Source organism: Mangifera indica, chromosome 6, assembly GCF_011075055.1.
Source record: "Mangifera indica cultivar Alphonso chromosome 6, CATAS_Mindica_2.1, whole genome shotgun sequence".
NCBI lineage: Eukaryota > Viridiplantae > Streptophyta > Magnoliopsida > Sapindales > Anacardiaceae > Mangifera > Mangifera indica.
The window spans coordinates 3,529,454-3,549,245 of NC_058142.1; the positions used below are offsets into that span (position 1 = coordinate 3,529,454).

At 34.1% G+C, this 19,792-nt stretch overlaps 2 protein-coding genes and 1 non-coding gene across 3 annotated transcripts; 1 reads left to right on the forward strand and 2 right to left on the reverse strand.

The window, feature by feature from the left end:
• Window positions 1-276: 276 nt before the first annotated feature.
• On the forward strand, window positions 277-7,389 carry LOC123219171 (calmodulin-binding protein 60 B-like). The gene is made up of 8 exons (XM_044640951.1): window positions 277-794; window positions 2,348-2,423; window positions 3,045-3,103; window positions 4,400-4,893; window positions 5,003-5,163; window positions 5,243-5,446; window positions 5,846-6,062; window positions 6,261-7,389. The coding sequence occupies exons 1-8, from the start codon at window positions 694-696 to the stop codon at window positions 6,815-6,817; spliced, it is 1,869 nt and encodes a 622-aa protein (XP_044496886.1). The 5' UTR covers window positions 277-693; the 3' UTR covers window positions 6,818-7,389.
• A 1,114-nt stretch (window positions 7,390-8,503) lies between these two features.
• Window positions 8,504-17,310, reverse strand: LOC123217946 (anaphase-promoting complex subunit 4). The gene is made up of 19 exons (XM_044639046.1): window positions 16,960-17,310; window positions 16,763-16,874; window positions 16,549-16,640; window positions 15,965-16,048; window positions 15,628-15,867; window positions 15,408-15,488; window positions 14,851-15,002; window positions 14,449-14,609; window positions 14,248-14,348; window positions 14,088-14,162; window positions 13,512-13,691; window positions 12,537-12,619; window positions 12,361-12,459; window positions 11,365-11,469; window positions 11,030-11,165; window positions 10,601-10,819; window positions 10,355-10,507; window positions 9,833-9,914; window positions 8,504-8,877 (listed from the first exon to the last, which is right to left on the reverse strand). The coding sequence occupies exons 1-19, from the start codon at window positions 17,026-17,028 to the stop codon at window positions 8,783-8,785; spliced, it is 2,319 nt and encodes a 772-aa protein (XP_044494981.1). The 5' UTR covers window positions 17,029-17,310; the 3' UTR covers window positions 8,504-8,782.
• Window positions 17,311-18,119: 809 nt separating this feature from the next.
• On the reverse strand, window positions 18,120-18,191 carry TRNAD-GUC. The gene has a single exon. It is a non-coding gene; the product is annotated as a tRNA-Asp (tRNA).
• Window positions 18,192-19,792: the final 1,601 nt, after the last annotated feature.

A 19,792-nucleotide genomic window follows, 5' to 3' on the forward strand; every position in this document is an offset into this window, starting at 1 on the left:
TAAATTTTGTGATTTTTTATGAAAATAAATTAAAAAATTAATCTAAGTTTTTAATGGACTTCAACTTTAAAATTATTCACATCAAATCTTTAGATTGTCTATATCAGCGAAATTACTTTGTATTATCTAGACATCATATCTCTTTAAAATAATAATAAAGTTAGCTTAAAAAATCAGTTAACCAAGTTCCACCGTTCATTCTGAATCACTCACTTGTCAAGACTTTAAAATGACAAAAGGTTCCTCACAACCATCACCCAACAGCATCTAACGCCCGAATATCAAGCAGTCCCAATCAGCAACAGATTCGCTTGAATTCAAAACCAAAGCCGTCGCTACACACAAATGGACAAAAGTTGAAGAAAACACTCTAGTGAAGCGAAAATTCGCAGTCATTTCCACGAAACTTCTTACGTACTCTAAAATTGAAATTCCTGTCCTTCAGGTTTTACTTTCCCGCTCGCTTTTCACCTTTTTCTTTTCTTTTTTATCCTATTTTTATTCTCTTCCTTTTTAGCTCAATTTCAGTTACTCTATCCAAATCTTGAATCTCAGTGCTTTTTATTAATTTGATTTGAGCTTGTCATCTTGGAGTTTATCAGAGTATAACGGTACGGAAAGTGAGTTTCATTGATTTTTCCTTTGTTTTCGAGGAGTTTCTGTTGAGAATACGTTACGGCCGTGATTCAGAAGATGCAAACGAGGTACGTGGAGAGATCTAATAGTAAGCGACGGTTGGACTCCAGTTCAGCTGAAGAAGGTCAGCCTGATAGGAAACGACCTGCTTTGGCTAGGTAATTATTTTCATTTTTATATTTCAGTTTAAAAATTAAGTGTTGAATTGTTGCTTAATTTTTTGGTTTTTATTTTTGTCTATATTGTAACTATTTAATTTGGTCTGTTGTTAGTCGCAGTATATGATTAGTTAGAATTTTGTTAGTTGAATCTTGAGTTAGTCGTTAAGTAATATTTAATTCAGATGACGGATATGCTAGTTAAAGAGATAAATATATTGATATGGTAACAATTAAGTGAAGTAGACGGGAAGACTTCGACTTAAGTAAATGAACTAAGCTGTTGACACATTAGGGACCACACTTGACAATAATTAGGAGCTTTTAGTTTTTGATGTTCGGTACACATGAAACGTAAATAAATCTGAAGAAGTAATTACAGGTACTGGCTTACAGTTTAAAGCAATCTTTTGAAAACAGAAAGTAGAAAGCATTAAGTTGTGATGCTTTTGCTTGGTTTTGGTGTAACTGGTTTCATCCTGCACCGAAATAAACTAAGAAAAAGAGTTTATTAGGTTTAGCTATGGAGTAAGGAATTGTTAAGACTGGTTTTCTTGCTGTTTATGCTGTTTCTGGTGTTATTCTGGTGGTGGTAGTTGTTTTTGTAGTATGGACTGCAAAAAGGTTAACGATGTATTGAACAAGATTGGTCCATTTAATGAATTTTTAGGATATATGACATGATTTGTATAGTTATGGACATGCAGTGTAATGCGAACCTTGAGAGAATTACACCCCAAAAGCTAGCTTGTAAGGGTGGAGAGCCCAAAGCCCATATAAATCCTACATTAGAATCCCATGCTTCCAATGTGGGACTCAAGTCCCATACCTTGCAATAGAATTGTAACACAGTGTTTGATATTGATGCCCTCTGTGAATCTAGACCTGAGGAAGCAGTTATATATGCATTTATTTGTGTATTTATAATAATAAACACTTGTAATTGAGATTAAGATTACATTTTTATCTGCTTATGTAAGAATAACAGGAAGTGAATCGATTATTAAGTTTGCAAGTATGCAAAAATTCACTGGAAATATTTAGTTAGATAGATTGGATTCTTCCACAAGTATCCATATCTGTATTGGACATGGATGAAAACAATTATCGGACACATCAAGTTTTCCTAGTAGAAGAGTCACCAATCATCTTAAGAATTTCTTTTCAAGGCTGCTAATTAAGTTTTTAATTAGCCACTCAAATCCTTCTCTTGCCATCTTATTATTTATTGTTTTTTTTATTTTCTAATAATCTGTGGTGTTTTTAAAATTTGCCAAAGTACTTAACTAAGTTTTTTATTCTTATCTATTTTCTCTTGGAATTTTTTTGATGTTGTCATGATATCGTTCTTACCTAAAAGATGTTATGAATGCCTGATTCTTCTTTTGTCTTAATTTGCTGTAAGTAGATGTTTCATTTGTTGAATTTAAATCATGAATAATTATTTAAGTAGAGCTTAGTTTTTCATTTACTAAGGTTCAATGGGAATTCGTAATTATCGTTGGTGCCTAAATGAGATATTATGTAACTGAAAAGTTCAACTTCTGATGCAGTGTCATTGTTGAAGCTCTCAAGGTTGATAGTTTACAGAAACTTTGCTCGTCATTAGAGCCTATTCTTCGAAGAGTTGTAAGATTAATAATTCCCCTGTTGCATTTGTTCTTCTTTATAAATTAGAATAACTTTCTTTTGACTTTTCGTTTGTTTAATATCATGATCTATGGAGTTTAATCATATATGTTCATTGTCTACCTGTATATCAGTTATCAAACAGTCTGCAAATCTTTCTACCTGTCTGGATATGATATATTGCACTAAAGGCTGTAATGTTTCATGATTGCATGGACCAATTCGAAACTAAAGACTGTAATACATGGACCGATGCAAAATTAGAGACTGCATATTCTTTGTTTGTGTTAACAACTATGTTACATAGGTAATGAACGACCAACGGACATTTCAAAACAACTATTATATATCATTTCTAATATGAAACAGTGTCTACGACTACGTATAATGTTTTCAATATTTGTAGTGTGAGTTTCTTTTTTTCAAAATAATTATCAAGTGTAGACTTGGTATATGGTGAATGAAGTTAAATGAGGTCCTTTAAGCATCAACACAACTTATTTTAAAGAAGATTTTATGTTACATTTAGATGCATGATTTATGAAGTACTTATTTTCTGATTGTACATTTTGTACGTGGTGCTTTCTTGTTTCTGAACTTCCTCTTTTCTTTTCTGGACAGGTTAGTGAAGAGGTGGAAAGGGCTTTGGCAAAGCTGGGCCCTGCCAAACTAACCAGGAGGTATGGAATTTAATGCTTAGCTTATAAAACCGAATACTCAGAGTAGGGTTTTTTTTGTTTTTACACATTTTTGGAAAAGTTTCTTTCATTGGTCATATGAACTACACATCTGGAGGTGGCACCCATCTCCCTTTTCATGTCCCCCTTTTCAGTATCAGTGGGCATAGGATTTGATCCCAGGTTAAATGTGCAATGAAATATGACTTTACCGTACTAGCTAGTAGGTAACCACATCACATGATCATCTTGCATATTGTAGGAAATGACTCGTCTTATGAAGATGCCAAAACTCTTGTATCTAATTTGATCTGAGTTTTGGTGTTACTACCCATTTTGTATTGCCACCATACAGTCATCATTTGAAATTCCGTTATCAGTAATATTTAGCAATAAAGAAAATGAATTTGTTAGATGTAAAAAAATTGCCTCTTATTTGTCTGGTTAAGGAAAAAATATCATTTTAATGTCTTTCAAGCATGGTCTTGACGGAATTATATTAGAATGACCTTAATTAGAAAATTACTATATATGTGTGTGTGTGTGTGTGTGTGTGTGTGTTTGTATTAGGGCTGGATTCGAGCCGAGCCAGCTCGAGCTCGAGCTCGGCTCGGCTCGGTTCGAGCCCGAAACGAGCCGGGCTCAGCTCGGCTCGATCGAGCTCGAGCCGAGCCTGAGCTGGCTCGGGTAGGCTCGGTATATTTTTTTAAAAAATTTTTTATACAAAACGACGTCGTTTTGATTCATATATATACAAAACGGTGTCGTTTTGATATAAAAAACGAGCCGAGCTGAAAACGAGCCGAATTCGAGCCGGCCATTAAAAAGTCGAGCCGAGCCCGAGCTCGGCTCGGCTCGAATCCAGCCCTAGTTTGTATTTATTTCTTTATAAGAAAAAATAAACTTTATATTAAAGAAGAGGTTGAAATGGATGTAGTCTCTTACATCAAGCAATCCTTTATTGTTTTGGATCAAGTTAAATGATGGAGTCCTGGCTTGCATCAACTATTCTCACTAGAAGTTGTGTATAGTTTAGAAGGTTTATGTCAAGCTGAGATATGGGCATCTGGCTATAATTACATTTCAAAACTTGATAGATTATATGCTAACCCATATATCAGAGCTGGATTAGATTTGTTTTAGTTTATTATAAGTCAACTGTCCCAAATTTCAGCTTACAGCCCATTTCATTGAAAAATTAGCTTCTGTCTATATTTAGTTGATTATTGTGCTTGCTGTTGTTGCCTTTAAAGTGATGGTTATCGGTAGTTTGTTTTTACAATGGTTGAGCAAATGCAGGTCTTCTCCTAAACATATAGAAGGACCTGATGGAAGAAACTTGCAGCTGCACTTCAAGTCCAGGTTGTCGCTTCCTCTTTTCACCGGAGGGAAAGTAGAAGGAGAGCATGGTGCTGCAATCCACATTGTCTTGATTGATGCAAATGCAGGACATGTTGTCACATCGGGTCCTGAGTCTATAGCGAAATTGGATGTTGTGGTGCTTGAGGGTGATTTTAACAATGAAAGTGATGATACTTGGACTCAAGAAGAATTTGAGAGTCATGTGGTTAAAGAGCGCGAAGGAAAGAGACCGCTTTTAACTGGCGATCTGCAAGTGACACTGAAGGAAGGAGTAGGGACATTAGGGGAGCTTACTTTTACTGATAATTCAAGCTGGATAAGGAGCAGGAAGTTCAGGCTAGGGCTAAAGGTTGCCTCAGGTTGTTGTGAAGGCATTCGCATTCGTGAAGCAAAAACAGAGGCCTTCACTGTTAAGGATCATCGGGGAGAATGTGAGTTCTTAATTACTACCAAAATTTCTATTTAAGATTTAATGTATTTTACATATTTGCTTGTGTTCCCTTGATGTGATTGATAAATCTGTAATTTTTTGCTTTGCAGTGTATAAGAAACACTATCCACCTGCCCTAAATGATGAGGTTTGGAGATTGGAGAAGATTGGTAAAGATGGGTCATTTCATAAGAGGCTGAATAAAGCTGGAATATACACAGTTGAAGACTTCCTGCGACTTGTAGTTACAGACTCACAGAGATTGCGAAATGTAAGTATTAAGATTTGGTTTTCAAATCAATAGATCACATATGTATAATTTGTAATTTTTTTAATAATCCATTTCGTAGATTCTTGGAAGTGGCATGTCAAATAAAATGTGGGACGTCCTTGTGGAGCATGCAAAGACTTGTGTTCTAAGTGGGATAGTTTATGTGTATTATCCTGATGATGCAAGGAATATTGGCGTTGTCTTCAACAATATTTATGAGTTCTGTGGCCTTATCTCTAATGGACAATATCTCTCAAGTGATTCTCTTTCTGACAGTCAGAAGGTACATATTCTTATGGTTTCATTTTATGAAGATCTTCTATATGATATGCTTTAATTGGTTTTCATTCCTTATGTGGACAACTGATATCATATTCAGGCACTTTAAAGCCTTGAAAACTTAAAATAAAGATTATGTTCTTTTTCCATGGTCTTGTCATCTGGGAAACTCTCCTACACCTAGACAGAGGTAGGCGTAAGTCCACAAGCAATTGCCATTAGATAGAAGTATAATTAGGCACAATAAACTTTGTATGTTGCCCAGCACAAATTTGTGATTCAAAATGTGTTTGAAACAATACTTTCTGGAATTTTAAACTTTGTGTAATATTTAGATAGAAGTTTCTGTTTTATATTAGAAGAATGAAAGCTTGAGAAATCAGGGAATGGTTTGTTATTGCAGGTTCCTGTTGACACCTTAGTCAAGAAGGCATATGACAATTGGAATCATGTAATAGAGTATGATGGCAAATCTCTTTTAGGGTTTACACAAAATAAGTGCGGAGGTGCTCCTGAAACTGATGTTCCAACAAATGCATTTGATCAGGTCACTTTACCAACCCTGTCAGTTCCAGCTCCTCCAGAGCAGCCATCCATGCATTCAGGCTTAACAGCTGGAGGTTTGATTTTGCTAATAGGAACACTAGGAATAAGTATAGTTAGTACATTGTGGAAATTGGTCCATTGGCAAAAGACAAATATTGCAGTCTTGTTATAGTTGAACCCCTCCCAACATTTTATTTGTTAGTTTTTTCATTTGTTTTAACATTTTGTTTTGCTGACAATTAATGCTTTTTTCTTTCTCTGTTTGAGTCTAGGTTATACTGATAGTACACCTTCCAGATTCTCGATACAGCAACAAAATGTTAACCTCAGTGCTCCAATCCAGTATGATGGTGCTTCATTCCCGTTTCAGAATCCGTTGATGGCTGTTTCACAGCAAGCCCATCTTTCAAGAAGTGAGAACATCTTGGCCCTCGGTCCACCACACACATCATCATTGGGTTTCCAGGATGTTGGCACGTCAAATCCTACTAGTTATAGGGGAGTTGAGGACTTCCTCACAGAGGAGGACATTCGTATGAGAAGTCACGAGATGCTTGAAAATGAGGACCTGCAGAATCTACTTCGTATATTCAACATGGGAGGCCAGGGCCATTCTTCTGTCAATGTAACAGATGATGGATACCCTTACTCGTCTGCATTCATGGGTAACCCGGCTACCAATTACAGCTTTGAGGATGATCGCTCTCGTTCATCAGGCAAAGCTGTTGTTGGTTGGCTGAAACTTAAAGCAGCCCTTCGATGGGGTATCTTTGTCAGGAAGAAGGCCGCTGAGAAGCGGGCACAACTTGTTGAGTTGGATGATTCATAGATACGACCTGTAAAGCAAAGTTGATCTGGTCTTTTGTTAATAGGCTACCTCCTCCCACCATGCTCGATCGTATTCCAATGTGAGTTAACAAGAAGGCATGGACTTCAAATTCTTAGTTGGCTCCTTGGATTATGATCCTGACATTTGAGGATCTCCCTGCTTGTACAGTTCTTGCCTGTATATAAGCTTGCATCTTCTGTATTAACAACTGTTAGTCTTTTTCCACCGATGAGCATTGTCTCCGGAAATCATGATGACAGATACAGTTGAGCTGTTTCAACTGCAGATGTCTGCGGACGGGTGCTTTACAGGGAGCCTTTCCAAAAGCCGGAAAACTTGGCACAGGTCTTGCTTTTATTTACTTTTGGAGACAAATTCGATAGAAATGGAGGTCTAACTTCATCACTTTCAGATTTGGCAAGTATGTTGTATCCTATTTCGCACTCACTTCTTTTCATTATGTTAGTTGCCACGGACTTAACATATGTTGATGTTTTTGTTCTGTAATTATGGTGGTCTTTATCTTACTTGATCAAACATTAGTAATGTATAATAAAATCGTGTTTTATTAAGTCGTCTTGTTTAACAATGAAGTTCGGCAGTGATGTGTCGATCTTTATTATTTATTTTTCATTTATTTTCCTTGTATTTAAATTTGGGTTTTTAGTCTCTTGAAACTGAAACAGAGAACCTCGTGATTATGGGATTTTCTGCAGGTTGATGAAGCTTGAAGTTTCACTTTTTATATATTTATGAAATATATTTTAAAATTTTAAGATATTGTTTACGTAAGCGTGCACATACAGTTTCTCATTTTCACTTTCAAGTTCCGCGTTGATAATCCGTATCATCATATACTATTTGTATTATATTAGTTTAAATTTTGTGTTAAACATCTTTAATTCTAATTTAATCAAAATTAAAATTGTATTAAAATTTGTTAATATTAATCTAACTTTTTTCAATATTCGAATTAATTTAATCAAACTTAAATTAATTTAAAATTATTTATTATTTTTATTCTATAAAATATTTTTATCATTTTAATTTTTACACTAAATTATTTTAACTTATTATTTATAAAATATATGATATAACCTTTCATATTATTTAAAAATGGTTTTAAAAATACATATTACAACTTCTAAAATATATTAATAATGTAACATAATTTTTATTTTACCATTTAATAATAAAATTATATATTTAAATAAAAATAAAAAATAATGAATAATTATAATTATATAAAAATATAACTATATATAATTTATAAAAATTTTAATTATTATTGATATTGTCTTTCAATATTTTTATAATTTATCTTTAACAAATTTAACATTTTTCTAAAACATTCCAATCATTCAGATTGTACCAATTACTTTCATATACCCTCTAACATTATTAAATTTAATTTTAAATTGTATCAAATTGATTCAAAACAAATTGTGTCAAAAACATTCAACCTTAACTCTTTTTTTTTTTTTTTGTATTAGATTAATGGATCATGTTAAAAGTTATCAGCTTTGTTCAGATTAGTTTGAAAAATCATTTTCCATTATTTTCAATATTCCTACAAAAGATTCACTTGTCCCCGTATGATTCTTAAATCTCTAAATATAAAACTCATCCATTTTGTTTTAAAAAATATTAGAACCTCGTAAAACAAACCAAAATCCCCTCACAAAGTAACGAAAAATCCTTGATGAAGGAGTATTTAATAGTTTCTAACGAAACAGATATGTTTAATACTTAAAAAAACTCCCAATAAAATGAAAGAACTCTCCTCACAAAACACAAAACAAAATATTTTAAATATTATCACAAACACAAACAAAATAAATTTACAAATAAACAGGCCCTTAAAGCCCTTACTCCATTCTTTTAACCTGTGAGTTTGAAGTCGGTTTAATTTTGACATTTACTACAGGACATAGAAAGTACCTAACAAGAACAGCCGATTGAGAGTTATTCTGTATCTGAAACTTCATCTTCATCTTCCTCCAGAATGTAGACCAAGGCTCGCTTCCTCGTGGCAAACACACAAGCCACCCCTCTAGATGCTGTTACAGTACATTTCCATATATGCATGTCAAAACATTTGAGCTTGAGTTTACAAAGGAATACATCTCAAGACACCTAGTATTAACTGATGGACAAATGAGGGTACACATAAGACTATAATATATAAGTTATTTTTATCTGAGCTGGAACACTAGTTTGACCCACTTAAGTAACACTAATTTCTTTATGGAACAATATGGCAAAAAAGGTGAAAGAATGAAGATGATGATAGCGAATACTGTGCAATGGTTTAGAAGCTAAAGAATGACAACAATGTCCGCGAAGGTTACATGATGAACTGATGAGAATCAGCATTAGATGAAGAAAGGTTAAGAAGTTGGAAGAGAGGCACATGCATGTATCATTGAAACATAATTATCCCTCTTTTGTCTAGCTTTGGGGACACAAACCAGTCCTTTGCAGGGAAATGTTAAACAGGAATTCTTACAAGAATGAAATTATTACACAAATCTTGGTCAGTTTGTCACAAATTATCACCTCTTAATAAAGGATCGAGCAGCAGTCGTGTTTGAACTGTCACTTAAGATAAATTCCTTGCTTATGTGCAAGATAACCTTCTAATGTACTAATAAACTGATGAGCACCTTACATGTTAAATTCAATCAGGAATGAGAAATTTTGGTCGCCATTTATATATATAAATTTCTGTTTTATTAATTCAGAATAACTAATAAAACAGAAATTTATTAGTTTTTCAAGTTATATATCATGCAAGGTGGGTGCCTTCTTTTTTTGAGTGAACCTTGACAATACAAAGGAAGTTATTGTGCAACGTGTCTGCACATGCAAAAACATAACAAAGATGCAAATACAGTAGCTGTTAAATAATATCAGTCAACACTGGGATTTTCAGTGCAACTTGCATATCCTAATTAGAGCCATTCTTTCAAAAATACTGCTAAGAAAAAACAGAAATTTCAGATACACGCTTACCACTAACTGCCAATGGAGCAACTACTGAATGAGGAATACTTCGGACCTTTTGGTTTTCCATATCCAGGTACACAACTGAGTCCTAATTGAACAAGTTTCTGGGTAAGATTTTGACAAAACAAAACTTGAAAATGTAGAGCAACAAGTAAATTGACTTTGGGGAATTTCATGCTTGGAAATTGACTAAGGATACACAAAATAGTAAAGAAAGGGCATGAAGACACTTGAAATGCTTATTATGTACTTAATGTGGCAAAAACAGTGCCAAAAAGTATAGTTTCAACTTAAAAGAAATTCATTTTCACTGAAATGTATTAGACGAAAAAGACGACAAATTTACATTAGAAAAATGTGAAATAAGAAGTAGCCCTGTAATGAGAAAGAGCTAAAGGATAATAAAACACAGAGGTCGATGGATAACTTGTGCTGCTATTGAAATGTAAACAAAATTCACGGTGCCAAAACATAAAAACAACAGGAAACAACAATGTTTTGTTCAATTCAAGTATGTGCAGCATTTACCTTTAGGTGATGTAACTCCCAATGGTTCAGTTTAGTCGATCTTGAAATAGGTACAAACGGAAGATCGCTAGCTTGCACAATCATCATACAACCTTCTCCAGAGTTTTCAGAGGAGGTGCTTGTTTCATTTAATAACAAAACAAGTTGGCTTTCCTGTATCAAATATAGCACGTAATATCAGACTCCATGAAACTGAAACTGAAACTGAAAGAGTGCACACTGCCATGTGATACAGCTAGGTCCTACCTTATATAATGATAGATCCACACAGTTATAACCTGCAGGAACAGATAACAACACAACTTCCAATGAATTGAAACCCCTTTCTACATTGCTTAAGTCATGCATAAATCCCCTTGCAACGCCTATACAATTTGCAACATCAGAGAAAGTCTCATCCAGTACTCGAAAAGTTATGTAATCAATAAAATCATGACAAAAACTCTGGTCAGATTGGGAGGCATCCTACATCCAAGAAAAAAAATTGTTAGTATGAGAGGATATTTAGTAAGAAAGTTAAGGACAGGTTGCACTCATTGTCATCAATAATGAAATTAATCATATAAAACTTAAATCTTTCAAGCACTCAAATAAAAAGTGCAAGTCATCTGGTGACCATGAAAGATAGGACTTTACACTACAGTTAGGAAAAAGAAGATATAACTTTTTAATCACCTCGTAGTACGATACTGACATAGGAACAGCTGTATTAGGTGTTGGAGAAGATGGAAGAGGAAATAGTGGCAGCAGATCCTCACAAAGAATCTTTTTTGAAATCGTAGTGAAGGGCATAAGGAAAGCTTCCTTGAAACTGAAATTGTGTAGGCATTAATTAGACATGTATAACAAGAACTAATGGAAGCTAAAACAAATTCAGTTACACATCAAAACTAGAAAATCATTCCATAACATATATACAAATTGTGTTTGTAGCCTCAAATAAACCATGATGTGTTCTTTGCAATAATAGCACTCTGAAATAGGTGAGAGCAAGAGAAAGAGAGTTATACCTGGCCTCCATCTGCTGAAACTCCTTGAGCAATGTTCTTTGCAGATAGTTGCAATCTGAAAATCCTCCAAACTGAACTAATTCTTTAACTCTTTGCATTGTTTCCCTAAGGATTTGGAGAAACTAGATCATTCAAAGAATAAACAAATATTTGAAAAGCATTAAGATCTTGAGTAGGGATGTCCTTACATTGATTTTATAAGGGCCATACTTAGATGCCATTAGATTCACCATCACTGGACTGAAATGATATTTTACAGATGAATGAATCCAGTGACATTTTAGCTTGGTCCTTACAAAAAAACATAAGGAAGTCCTCACTAGAGAATTATTGTTAAGATCTTGTACATAGATACACATGTTTTTTTTTTTTTGGGGGGGTAGAATTAATATGGCATTCATGTGCACAAACATTTTCTAAAGCAAGCACTAAAACCCAATTCATGCATAAACAAAATAAGTAGGATTTTTTCAATAGTTAAATGCATACTACATCCCACCCAAATATAACAACCAATTCTGTACCTTCTTATGCATCCATTAGACATGTCAAAGAAAATTTGTTTGCCTTTTGCTAAGCATCAATAAGATCAACAACAAATTTTCACTAAAAATTTAGTACTTGCAAAATAATAAATTAAAAAAGCTATACCCAGATTTGGAGGGGCTTATTTAAAATCTAGATATGATTTCCATGTGATGACAGGTTCCAATGGAAAATTAGATGCAGTGCAGCTGCATGATAGTTGCGTGGTAAACTAAGAGTGGGCCACAAAGATAAGATACGGGAGACATTGATAAATAAATAAGAATGCAAGGTCTAGCCAAGTTGGATTTCAGCTTATATAATTGCCACTACATCACCACCTATGTTGAACTGTGGACTAAAACATAAGGCCTTATAAATGCCAATCCAATACATTGGGAGAGACAGGATCTACAGGGACAAAACGTTGATTGGCAAAGTAGACTGCCTATAAGAAATGGAAATACTCACAGATCAACTTCTACATCATGATCAATTTCAGAGGGCTCCAGCAACTGCCTAACGGGATCCTGATCGTATAAAATCTTCAAGAATACAACTACTAGCTCACTGCCAAAAGAAAGAGTCTAACCACAGAATTAGGGTCAACTGCCAGTAATAAAAAAAATAACATCTGAAAGACAAACCTATTGTATCTTGGAGGTTGATCACTTGGTTCTTGCATAAGTAGCTTTATGCATTTCAAAAGCCAATTGAAGAAATTTGAAAACTGAAACCAAAAAAAAGGCAAAAATTTCAACACAAATAATGCAATTACAGCAGAAGAAAATCATATTTCATTTTGGACAGTGTCAGATCTTTTTTTTGACTAGTTTTCTAACTAACACCCATTACATACATGACCAAATTTTAGCCCCAATGTACATGTCATGCAGATCCAGTCACCCAAACAAGCCCAACCTATGTCTTATTTTTTTGTTTTTTGACAAAAAGCTTTTTGTTATAAGTTAATTAATTGAATTAAAATTGCAAAAAAAAAATTCTCAGTAACCAAACTTGAATGCCGTGTTTAGTAAAAACAAACTCAAAAAAACATAAACTGAACATGAGTTTAGTAATTAAACTGCAAAACTATGTTATATATTTGACAGTTGACCAGGGACTTTTTTTCATAAGAAAAAATAAACCTTGAATTAAATTAGTCAAATTTTAAGGAGAAACACCAGTAGACACAGCTATCCACAAAGAACCAAAAAACCAGGAAAACAAATTTGCAGTGAGTCATCATCCTCCCCTGCACCAAGTATACCATCAACCATACAAAATTAACCCAAAAGTCCTCCCCACATAAGATGGACAAAGAAGAAAGAATAATCTTGAACTCAATTGCAACTGAAGCCTAAATTAAAGAAAGAATTGTAAGTTTACCAATATGAACATCTCTAAACTTGCTTCAGTGAGCCACAAAAAACAATGCATGTGTGTCATACATCATCAGCAATATACTAATTCAAAAATTTCTAAACTGACAAATTAGCCATACAGGATGCCAATGCTGAATATGCTAGACATTTAAAAGGTAAATAATGAATGCTAAAAGTTGTCCATATACTAGTATAGGCAAAACTGTCACATAGAATTTAGTCCTCAATTCAGAATACCTGCTGTACTACAGATGAAAGCACCATCATAAACCGCTCGACTTGTACTAGAAACATACCGGACTTCTCTGCTGCATGGTTAATTAGTGTCTCATCCAACCCAATACCCTGATAGCGTACACGCCATCTTGAAAGGCCTCTTAGTTCTCCCATCCTGAATCCAATAATTTCTGCAGCAGGCTGGGAAATGGACATTTATCTTTTAGTTTCCACTCAAGCCCCTTGATATAAGGAACACAGCAAAACAAACCACATCAGGCACACAAAAACAGCTAAAACTTGCAAAGAATATCCAATAAAAGGGACAAATTTTGATTGAAAGTAATAAGTATAACTCCAACTTATACTCTGTGTGTGTGTGCGTGTGCTTAGATGTATGTTTATGGGTCGATATAATTAAATATGTTAATTTGCAACCCAGCCATAGAAGACTGAGTTACAGTCACCCTCAATTCTCAGTTAGACCATGAAAATTTGTTACCAACCACTCAATGAAATATGATATGAACTTAGCACTAAATTTATTAATGGTTTCCAAATAGTATTCACATTAGCAGAAGACAGATACTAGTGCACCTGAAGATGATCAAGAACAATAAGCTGAAGTTCTTTCCCAGCACCACAAACAGCCTTTGACACACGCTTGACAGCCTGTCAGCAAATAAATTTGATAACTTAGAGTCAGAATAGCCTTTCATTGGAAGAAAAATTAAAATCCTCATGATGCCAAGCATACCGCTTCACCAAGAGAATTTACTAGAAACTGATGAATTGCTGGACTGGTACGAGCTCCACAAAAAAGGCTCAGAAACTCCTCCTGGGGAGATGAGTCCAGACCTATATGAAAGACCCAAAAATTAATATAAAAAAATACAAGAAGAAGAAAAAAAAGAGAGAGAAATATCATAACTGCAATGTATTTGCAATCAGAAGTTACCATTGTTGACAATCAAAGTAGAGAGAGGATCAAACTTCTCATGAAAAGTGTGCATGGCATCTGACCACTGCTTACACATAATTTTTAGTGAAGCTCGGATAACCTCCATTAAATCCTCAATGTTTGAAGCCTGTTGGGCCATCTGATGGAGCTCATTTTTCCTTCAATGAGAGAAAAATGCATTATTTAATATGTTTATATCACGTTAAAGTGATCCCAGAATCCCATGAATTATTTCATCTAAAGCAGCAATTTCTAAGCGAGAAAAAAAAAATACAGCAAAGAATTTTAATTTAAAATAAAAAATAAAAAAATTTTAATTTTAATACTACAATTAATACTTAGAAGTTGTCAAATGTCATAATTCATGTAGATAAATATTAGTTTCTCCAGCATATTTACCTCTTTGAGAATATGGAAGTATTCAGAACCAAGCTATGCAAGCCATGCATATCATGTCTGCCCATTTTTTTCTCTCTCGATTTATCCCCATCTTGATTAAGTTGTCCTGAACACATGACTATCAAACGACAAAGGTCTTTTGACAAAGCAACCTAATGACAGCAATAATTAAACAACATCAGCTAGCACCAGCAAGAACTGCTATTGGCCTGTGAGAACTAAAACATGTAAAATGGTATTTTCCTTGGAATAAAGACAAAAAAGAAAAGGGTTTCTCTCATAATAATATTTTCATTAGTTCACAGCTGGACCTAACAAGAAGAACATGGCAAAATCTTGGACCAAAGTACAGGAGTTTTTCTTCTCTTTGTCAAACCTGACCAAAGTCATTTATAAGAACTGCCTTAGATTATCTAAAAACAAATTCTTTTAGTATTAAATGAATTTACTCAAATTACGTCACATAAATAACTAAAGATTCGAATTGTCACTGACACCAATCTATAACATACATTATACATCTCCTCAAAGGTTATCCACATGAGTGATGAGCATACCTTGCAAATGGAAGCATTCAGAAATTGGTATGCAGCTTGATGATCCACATAGGGAGTAGGAACATAAAACTCATGTATATTCTGGCTTATTATAAAACATAAGAGAAAAGAATAAGAAAAAAACTTAGTTACAAGGGAAAAAAATAAAGAATCTAATAAAATCAGCATATATATATATATATATATATATATATCACATATTCATAGGATTACAACTTACTATTTTCCCTATCGGAAAAATCCCAAAGATGTTGAAGCATATGCTTCCATCTTTGTCTCCACTACATAGAATATTAAAACGTTGATGTGAAGAATTAGATAGCTCAAGAAATGAATCTTCACAATCATCCATGAAACCAGTATCTCCCGAGACCAATCCAGGCATTCGAGGAATTCTTGGTGCAGGAGGGAAGAAACGAGAAGTGCGGTCTTCATATGTCAAGATGTCAGAAGAGTCATTCTGCAAACCCAATTCAAAGAGGAAAAGGAAACAAGAATAAGCATGCCACTCTTAAGGGCGGATGACGGCTAAAAAAAAGGATAAAATAAACTAAAACCTTTGTGAGCTGTCTGTCCTCCTCCCAGTTAAGACACACAACAGCAACAGTATGGGATTTTACACTTCTCAGCAATTTTCCATTCTGCTTAACATAATATACACCAGATATAAGAAGCGTAAAGAATGTACAATGACAAATCAACTATTGCACATGAAATCACAATAAATTAAGAAAACACAGCAAAATAATGATTATATGTATAAACAATAATAGTGCCCCATATGAGAGCTAACTTCAATACAAAAGACCAAAGCATCATAGCATAAAATGGCAAACTCCGAAATCTTCCATTAGATTTTAAAAATAAAGCGAGGTGAATCATATCCATTTTAATGCATTTGGCTGTAGGGAAGTAAGTACATATTGCCATCCAAGTAGATCATGAAACAATAAATGTCTTTATTTTTTTCTACCTCTGTTAGAATCAAGAGGTTATTAACTATTCAAGACACAAAAACCTAAATGAAATAGGTGCATCACGTGTCAATCAATGCCTTAACCAAGAATACATCATTTGAGTCAAACTAATCAGTTCACAAAGTCATGTGTAATCATATTTAGCCAGTGCATATGCTACTCACTTCAACATCATGCAAGGAAACGGTTCCGTCTTCTAGCCCAATGGCTATTGCTTTGCCATCAGGACGCCAACACAGGGACGTAATGGACTTTCCTAAAATCAAAATGACAGATGTTAATTTCAGAAAATTGAGAAAATTGCACTTAATTAACACAGAATGTGTGTATACATACGTACATACATATAAAATAGTAATAATAATATTTAGTATTCACCTGGCGAAATGGTCCATAACCTTTGCCAATTGAATCGGTGCAGCAAAATCTTCGAGTCTTCCGTAACCATAGCTAATAAATCCTTCTCCGGATTCCATTCCGCCATTTTGATCTATCAATTGAGAAAACTAAATAAATAAGAAGAAGCACAAACAAGTTAATTGAAAAGGTATAAAAACAACAATAAATAGAAAAACCTGGGAGGCGACTGGTTTGTCGAACTGTAGCTGAAACGGGAGCACACGTTGTGCCTCATCGGTTTCCATTACCAAAATTCAACAAAGAAACAGAAGAACTCAATGTAACGCAGTAAAAACCCTAAAAACAGGGGAGCTAGTGCAATGCCAAGCAAGAGGACGACAATGAACACGTCCGATAAGCAGATTACCGGAGTGATTGGCGATTGAAAATGAGGGCGGATGGCGGGCTTTTTGAGGGTTTAATCGATGAGTTTGTAACTCAGTTTAAACAAAGTATTGGGTTTACAAATTTATCGCTTATGTGAGCTTAATTTCCCCCGCAGTTTCAGAAACTGGCCATTACCCCTTTTCTTATCTGAATTCAAATTCAAACCTGAAAATTAAGTAAAGACCCTGCGGTTTAGTTAAAATACCCCCCCTAATTTTTTGAATTAACAAAGTTCCCCTGTCGTTTGTAACAATAAATGAAAATCTAGGTTTTGTCCACCCATAGGAGTTGAGCTAATTTGTGTGTGAATTAATTAAGTTGATCAGGTGATGAGTGTGAGTTACCTGTCTGTGTATTTAGTATGTTTGCCTGGTAAGTTGCTCTATGCTAATACTAACAAGGCATATTCATTTTACCTTTTTCTACTAAGGTGCTTCATGGCTCGATTCTAAACTATTTTCATGCTTCATAACTTAATTAGTTATATCATAAACATGTAAATCATACTTTATATAAGCAAAATGCACTCGATATATATCTCATTTTCCTGTTGGTTAGGCATCTCTTGCAACACAAGTTGCATTGTTTACAACCAACCGAAAAACCAAAAGATTCAAGAGTCCGTACTAAAAATTCATGTATAGATAGTAATTTAATGATTAGAGTCAATTATATAAGCTATAAATAGAGTTTTATGATACGAAAATCACGAGTATAATTAAATTTGGGTTAATGAATTAAAAAAATTGAAATTATAGAGTTTATTAACAAACCTGACAAAACATTGAACTAGCTGAAAAATTAAAAAACTGATTTGGAGGTTATGTTTGTTAGTTTGTGCAAACTGTGTTATCTCTGATACTTAAGGGGTGCAAAGAAAATTGCTTTAAATAAAATGCGGGCCAACTTTCACCCTTCCGAACTTGAGGGGTAAAGGAGTAACAAAAATCGCCGTTGCCGGGGATCGAACCCGGGTCGCCTGCGTGACAGGCAGGAATACTCACCACTATACTACAACGACCTGTTTGTACGTGCTGCATTTTGTAATAAAATAAATAAAAGAGAATCTTTTGGAAAACTCAATTCCAATATTTTCCAAGCAATAAAATCATACAATATAAATAATTCTTCTCCAAATTCTTCTTTTGAAATCTAATCTCTAATTATGTTTAGGGATGACATCAGGGAGGGGCAGGCTGAATACTCTATTCCTTGTTCTCGTCCCTACTTCTATATTCATCCTCTTCGTTTCTATTACATGGATAAAAATAATTTTCTATTCACCCTTTGTGATGAAAAATTTTCTCTTCATCCCTTATTTGCGAGAAAAACTCCCTTTCATTTTTTGTATGTATAAAGAATAATCCTCCTTCCGTATCCTCTAAGCATAATATAAACATATTAAACAATAAAATTAACTAAAATTAAAACCAACTTACTATTTCAAATGTTATAAATAACATATGCTAACTATCTTAATATGTATAATAAAAACAAAAATAAATTTAAAAAATATAAATGATATATTAGTATTTTAAGTAAATATATTAATATAAATGAGTAGAGATAAGGGCATGATGAGACAGAGAGGAGATATATATATTTTTGTCTTTAGCCTGTTCCCAATTGCATAAATATTTTTTATTTATGTTTCTGTTCTCTTCTTCATTTTATCAAAAAATTCTCTATTCATTAAGATCAAAAATATTAAATTTAGATTAAAATTATCATTTCTAATTATGTTGTACTAAATACAAATGTTATTGAAGGACAATTCGCTTTTTTAAATTTCCTTTTTCCAAAAGGTGTTGGAATAATGTTTAAAGTGTATTATGATGTAAATGATGTTAATTGGAATCTCCTTTTGGAATGATACAATACAGTGGCGACACCGGAGAGAGAACATGGGTAAAGACTAAGAGTCGGACTATAAATAAATAGGTCCTCTGGGGCTGGATTTGGGACACTCTAAATAGCCTCATTGCATATATTTTGAAGGATACGATACAAGTAATAATAAGTTACTTTTTTTTTTTACAGAAACTTCCAAACCAAGTTCCAAAAACAGGCCTCAATTTAATTCCCTTCTCGATGTCATTATCCAATACAAGACTTTGATCAATTATTTTAGGCCAAAGAACTATTTCGCACCCAAACTATGTTGAATTCTCAAAGTTTTTTTCATTAACTTTAAAAATACTATTTACGCATCCATAGACCGTTAAACTTAACTGAGTCCGTTGATCATATTATTTTCCCTCCCAAACCCTAAAAAATAACACTTTCCCCTTAACCCAAGGTTTTAACAACTACATTTTTCCTCTAGGGTTTCCAAACTTCAGATCCAAAATTTCCGACAATCACCAGCGATCTTCAAGCACCTCCTCTCCCTCTCCGAAAGTCCCTCTTTTCAATCGTGCTTTGTCCGACGCTCCTAGGAGTCGTCATCGACGAAGACTACGCGTCTTCGTCATTTGTCTCTGACAAAGACAAATCGTCTCAACGAAGACGACGCGACGCCTAAGATCGTCGAACGATGCACGGTCGGAAAGAGGAGACACAGAGGAAGAAGAGATGTCACCTGGAGATCGTCAGTCGTTGTCAAAAAATTCAATCGAAAGT

Bases quoted from the DNA above. Each gene is read 5' to 3' on its own strand.
- LOC123219171 (XM_044640951.1), top strand. From the start codon at position 694: ATGCAAACGAGGTACGTGGAGAGATCTAATAGTAAGCGACGGTTGGAC. The intron at 795-2,347 runs GTAATTATTTTC...CTTCTGATGCAG, and splicing joins AAACGACCTGCTTTGGCTAG to TGTCATTGTTGAAGCTCTCA. The intron at 4,894-5,002 runs GTGAGTTCTTAA...TTTGCTTTGCAG, and splicing joins TAAGGATCATCGGGGAGAAT to TGTATAAGAAACACTATCCA.
- LOC123217946 (XM_044639046.1), bottom strand. From the start codon at position 17,028: ATGGAAACCGATGAGGCACAACGTGTGCTCCCGTTTCAGCTACAGTTC. The intron at 14,163-14,247 runs GTATGCTTGGCA...ATTTGCTGACAG, and splicing joins TAAATTCTCTTGGTGAAGCG to GCTGTCAAGCGTGTGTCAAA. The intron at 11,470-12,360 runs GTGAGTATTTCC...CCAAATCCTTAG, and splicing joins CATGATGTAGAAGTTGATCT to GGAAACAATGCAAAGAGTTA.